Raw genomic sequence first — 5,292 nt, forward strand, 5'->3', positions numbered from 1 at the left:
CGCCCCCGCGGGGGCGGGAGCCCCCAAATGGGGCAAAGCCGTAGGGAACGGAAGAGTTAAGGCAGCGCAGGCAGCTCCCCACCACAGAACACAAGTATGGCACTGTACCCCCAGGACGCTGTTTACATGATTTCCCACTCCCTCCTGGCCGTGTTTAGTTTGTGCTCTGAAAATAGAATTTACGGGACGATGCATGTGAGCAAAAATGACAAACAACTGGCAAATATCTGCCCTCTCAGGTGAAGCTCTCAAATTTTCAGGAGCAAAAAAATCTCCACGCTTCTCCCAAGAACCCAAACAACAAAGTGGTCCCAAGCGCACACCCACGCACGGGAACAGAGCACACGATCCCACCCGCCAGAAGCCTCCAAAGGACTGTAGGAATGCCCTGCATGGATCCCAGGAGCCAGATTCTTATCCCTTTGCTCATCTCCAACAGCCCCTTGCAACACAGTTTCACTGAAGTCAGTGGGAATGCCTGCAGATGAAGGTCTTGCACAGCCAGGGTGAAGGTCACAATCTGGCTTTCTGAAGCCTCTCTTACTGCAGGACTAGAAACTCCAGGCACAGCAATTTATTGGCAAAACCTGAAGCCCCACATAACCGATCTGGCTCAAATAACCTTGCAAAACTACCATGTCAGTTTAGGGATTATCTTCCCAGCGCTCACTGCTGTGACAGCTCCCGCCTCAGGCAGCCGGAAGAAAGGCTGGGGCAGCCAGCGCTGGCTGGGGGCTGCAGGGCTGCCACTGCCCTGCCCGCGCACACGCAGGAGGTACCTGCGACCCAGACACAAGAGGGATCAGCCCCACAACACAGAGGCAAACAGATCACCCCCCACACGGGAGTTTACACGCAGGTGTACGGCGTCACTCACTGGTCTGAAGTAGGGTTAGATACCCACACAACCCTCCTCAGCTCTGCAGAGAGGAACTGACCTGACATTTTGGTACAGTTTCCACCGGCTGTGACCTTACTCGCTCTCTGCAGTCTCAAACCTACTAGTACTTCATCTCCACCAGTAATCCCTGCCCACCACTTCCACCCACGCATCTCCCTGGTCCTCCCCACACGCAGTTACCCCCTCAAGCCCTGGGTACCCACTCAGCCAAGGATGGTGCCAGGTGGTCAGCGGTCCTCCCTTCTGTCAAGGACATTGGTGGCCTCCTTTAAGCTGCTGGAGGGGACTTGCCAAGATAGCAATCTTCTGCTCAGGGTTTCGCTGCTCTCAACAAGTCCATGTGGGTCGATACTTTGGTTGTGTACTCACACGCTTGTTTAAGACTAGGCAGCACAATAATTGCACTGAACTACACTCCCACCTTGTAGGCTCCAGATCACAGAAGCTTTTAGAGAAACTGTAATCCGCACCTTGCATAAAAATACCTTGTATGTAAGCTGGTAGCCTTCACTCGTATCGTACATACATGCTGTGTGACACACTCGTACAACGCTTTGAAATACATAGTTCAGATTGACTCACTTCAGTTTACTTCATGATTTTGGTGACCCTTGGACTTTGCTTCAAACTGCCATGTATGCAAGCTGGTAAAACAGTAAGCATATTACTTTATATCCAATGGCCGGTTATTAAATGTTTCTAGCTCTAGCACTTTAAAGGTCAAGAATCCACAGTTAATTAAGCTGTCACATGAAATTTCTGTAGTAAATTTTCATTTCAAACGATTTGGAGTTAAAGCTTCAAATCCTAACTTGCAGAACAAGAAAAATATATTCTAGGGATGTAAAGATAAGAAAATATTTTACAGTACAAATAAATGAAAAAAGCGATCAGATGCTTAGCATGAAAAAATTTTCCAATTCAAACTCGTAAAAACTAAATACAGATATTTTAACAGACAGCACTATCTCAGATAACAAAAAAGATTTATCCCAATCTAGCAAATTCATTTTTTGCTGTGTTTATATTTTGCTTTACCTTGTGCTTGGCAAATCCGTAGATGATTTGAACAAGGATAATATTTTAAAAGGGAGTTTTGCTGACTGTGAGGCACTCCATAGCCATCTCAGAACCACACTGCTTGATAGCCCCAGAGGTGTGCTTGCACAGACACCAAGCAGTCAGCGGTCATGCTTACTTAGCCTTAAAATTCCTTTAAAAAGTATTTGTAACCATTCTACCTGACAAGCATTTTATTCTGGATGGCATGCTGTGCTTTTGAAAGTCCGCTCCGTTAAAGTAATAAAGTGACCATCAGTCAATAAAAAGTGCTACAAACAGCAATTTACTCACTCACCAGGAACTCAGGCCAAACTATGAAAGCTGTGAATGAAACCCATACACAATGCCATACAGATCTCTCCTTATACCTCTTTCCAGTGAAAACAACTATTTCTAAAGCTGAGAAGACACCAGATGTCCAGGTTTGGCACACCAGCAAGATAGGAAGGGGAAGGACGGAGAGTTTTTCTTGTATTGAGAGGGAAAAAATAGGTTGAAAATACGTGGAGTGCTCACGGCTATTATGTGCTAAAGCAGGACTGCTGCACATTGGGAGATGGTACCCAGTACACAGACAAAACAAATACAAACGATGCCAAAATGGGGAATTCATTAATAGAGGAAATGAGAGTTCAAAGGTAATAAGAAAAGCTACTAACAGAAAGGCCTATTACAAAAATAAGGAAATGAAATAGCTTCCACCCTTCCTTTAAAGCTGCCTTAACTTACAGTAACTCACCACCAACTCCTTGGTCTGCTTGGGGGATTTCTTGTGCTTCTGTACAAACCCACTGAATAACAAATCACTGCCACTTCAGTAAAGCTTGGCACCTACTGCCATAGCAATGGGATGTAATTCTTTCCTCGCAAGTTTAAAACCAAAGGCTAGATGAGAGTCAGGAAAATGAGAAATACAAGTGTCTCAGGGACAGAGGAGGGAAGAGTTCGTGTTAATGGTGAGGTACTAATGTCCATTTTCACTATGCCTTTTCAAAGGATGCTTGGCACAATGATAAGGGACTTGGCTAGCATGATTAGAGTATCAAGAGAGAGATGAGGCCTAAGTGAACACCAAACTTTTGGTGTCTTTGAGCATATTACGATTTGCTAAGCCCATGCCACCCTAGGATCACCACAGTTAACTGGGTATGTTTTCTTGAACGGGGAACACATCAGCTCTTTAGACAGGATAAATTCCATATGAACTTTAAAACCACATGTAAGACTAACTTCCCTTCAATGTCTGAAGCTCTGATGGTACCTTTGGTCTTAATAATTAAGCTGTACTGGATTTGTATTTTATTTCTTTTCATGAACATACCTGGGATTTATTTCTGAAAAAAAGATGGTGTTGAGAAAAAAGGCATTACACTTACACAGTTTTTAAAGGCTTATATCACTAGCAATTTTTTTGTACCACTATCTGCATTTAATGCTGCTACTAAAAGAAAAAGACTTTGCACCTGCAATTTAAAGTGTCATTGTGAATACTGAAGTTGTCACAGCAACTAAATAGTACTTTTGGAGTTCAGTGTTGAAAACATTACTGAGGCTACAAGAGCACTTACATTTTTTTAAAGCATTTAGCTTCACAGTATGTCACCAGTCTGGTAAATTTAATCACAGTAAGCAAAACAATGTCTACAGGATTTATGTTCTACCATTTTTTCTCTAGTTTTATGAGTACCTTGAACCAGAAAGATAAGTATTAGTATTTCAACAGCCATTAATCTGGTCTTGGATTATTTTACAATGCCGTGAGTGCAGCCTGTGCTGCAGTCGTCATGCCAGCATGAGCCTGGTACCTCGGAGGACATGCCAAACACGTTGCTCCTGGAGCAAGGCACAGCCCCGTGGAACCACGTGAGGTCCACAGCGTGCAGAGAAGATGTCAGGCTGCTGTTTGATCAGCAGTTAAAGCAGACAGAGGCATTGCCTTTTTGCCTTTTCAATCCATTCCCTGCAATAGGGCTAGATGGCAGAGAGACTTTTCTCGTGGCTTACTTATCAGGCAGAGCAGTTTCCTGCTCCAAGTCACTGCATGCTCAGCAAGGTCCAGTGCCCATCACAGAAAGGGTCAGGACAGCTCTGGATCACCCTTGTAAAGCTCCTGCAGACCACACTTAAAACAGATCAGTGAAACACCTCTTCTCTCTTCTAAGGAAATTTGGAGAGAGACAAGCAGCCCACCATACGGTCAAATCTCAAACAGAAGACCATGAAAACACCTAAACTCAGTCCTCCCTCCCAAGACTGGTTTTGCACTGCTCTGCTCCATCAAGATATGGGATCATGTATTCCTTCCCTGTGGCAATCAACTCTTTGATACCAGCCAAGATACAGCAAGCTTCAGAGATAACCTGCAGGCTAAAAAAAAAAAACCAACCCATTAAAAAAACCCCACCAAACCCATTAAACAATACAACAGAAAGGACTATTTCAATGTTGGCCAAAACTGAATTTGCTTCCCAATCAGCAAATTTTTGGGGGGGTGATAAATGTACCACTCTGCTTTTCTTCATAGTTTCCACTTACACATTCAAGAGGCCCTGCAGCATGGCTAGAGCTGGAATTGCACCGCAGCAGTGGGGATAAGGTTATGACAATGCACAACGCAAGATCTCTATCAATGATTTGTGTTTCAGAGATTACAGATCCTTATCTTGTGGCATTACTTGTAGTAATCAGTCAATTTTGACAGCTAATCTAGAGGTCCATACATATTGTTGCTCAGAAGCTCAGCAGGTATTGCTAAGATCAGTTTTCAGATAACCCAACTATTTACCTACTCTAAAAAACACATACCAAAGGAGGTGCTTTATCTCTTCACCAGCGGGTTACAGCTAAAGGTGAACGAAGTGCAATTTGCAGGCTGGAGGCGGGGAGGGTGGTGGTGGTGGTGGTGCAGAAGTTAAACTCCAACCAGCCTTATTTTTCAGATGGGGCACTGACCACATCCCAGCCCATACCAAACCACAACCAGCATTATTTATCAAGATGCCACATCTGCAGGTAAATGAGGATGATTTTTCAATTAAGTTTTACTTCAAGCCTAACAGACAAACATTACCATCGCACGACTTTACTGTCAATGGTATGCATACCTACAGTTCAGCCTCAAACCCACTCAACCATAAACAGTTGAGAGAGTCACACCGAAAATTGTTGACAAGTCCTGAGTTTTATGATCTAACACAGGTGAAAACTCTGCTTCAGTAGGTTGGGACCAATATCCCACGACATTTTATCTCACTGCACTGGCACATTTGCTGACAGGTTCACACAAGGGGCCTTTGTGGGTAGGAACAATGAGAGAGGCGCGCACAGCA

The 5,292-nt window shown here is 44.1% G+C and overlaps 1 protein-coding gene across 1 annotated transcript in view; it reads right to left on the reverse strand.

Annotated features, from left to right (window-relative positions):
* EPAS1 (endothelial PAS domain protein 1) overlaps positions 1–1,157 on the reverse strand; it is a 41,789-nt gene extending 40,632 nt beyond the window's left edge. The window contains exon 1 of the mRNA XM_029084764.1: positions 1,105–1,157. Within this exon, the coding sequence (XP_028940597.1) occupies positions 1,105–1,157 (53 nt within the window). The remainder of the gene's footprint in view (positions 1–1,104) is intronic.
* Between the last annotated feature and the right edge of the window lie 4,135 nt (positions 1,158–5,292).

This window comes from Antrostomus carolinensis, unplaced genomic scaffold (genome assembly GCF_000700745.2).
Source record: "Antrostomus carolinensis isolate BGI_N321 unplaced genomic scaffold, ASM70074v2 scaffold4874, whole genome shotgun sequence".
NCBI classification, from domain to species: Eukaryota; Metazoa; Chordata; class Aves; order Caprimulgiformes; family Caprimulgidae; genus Antrostomus; species Antrostomus carolinensis.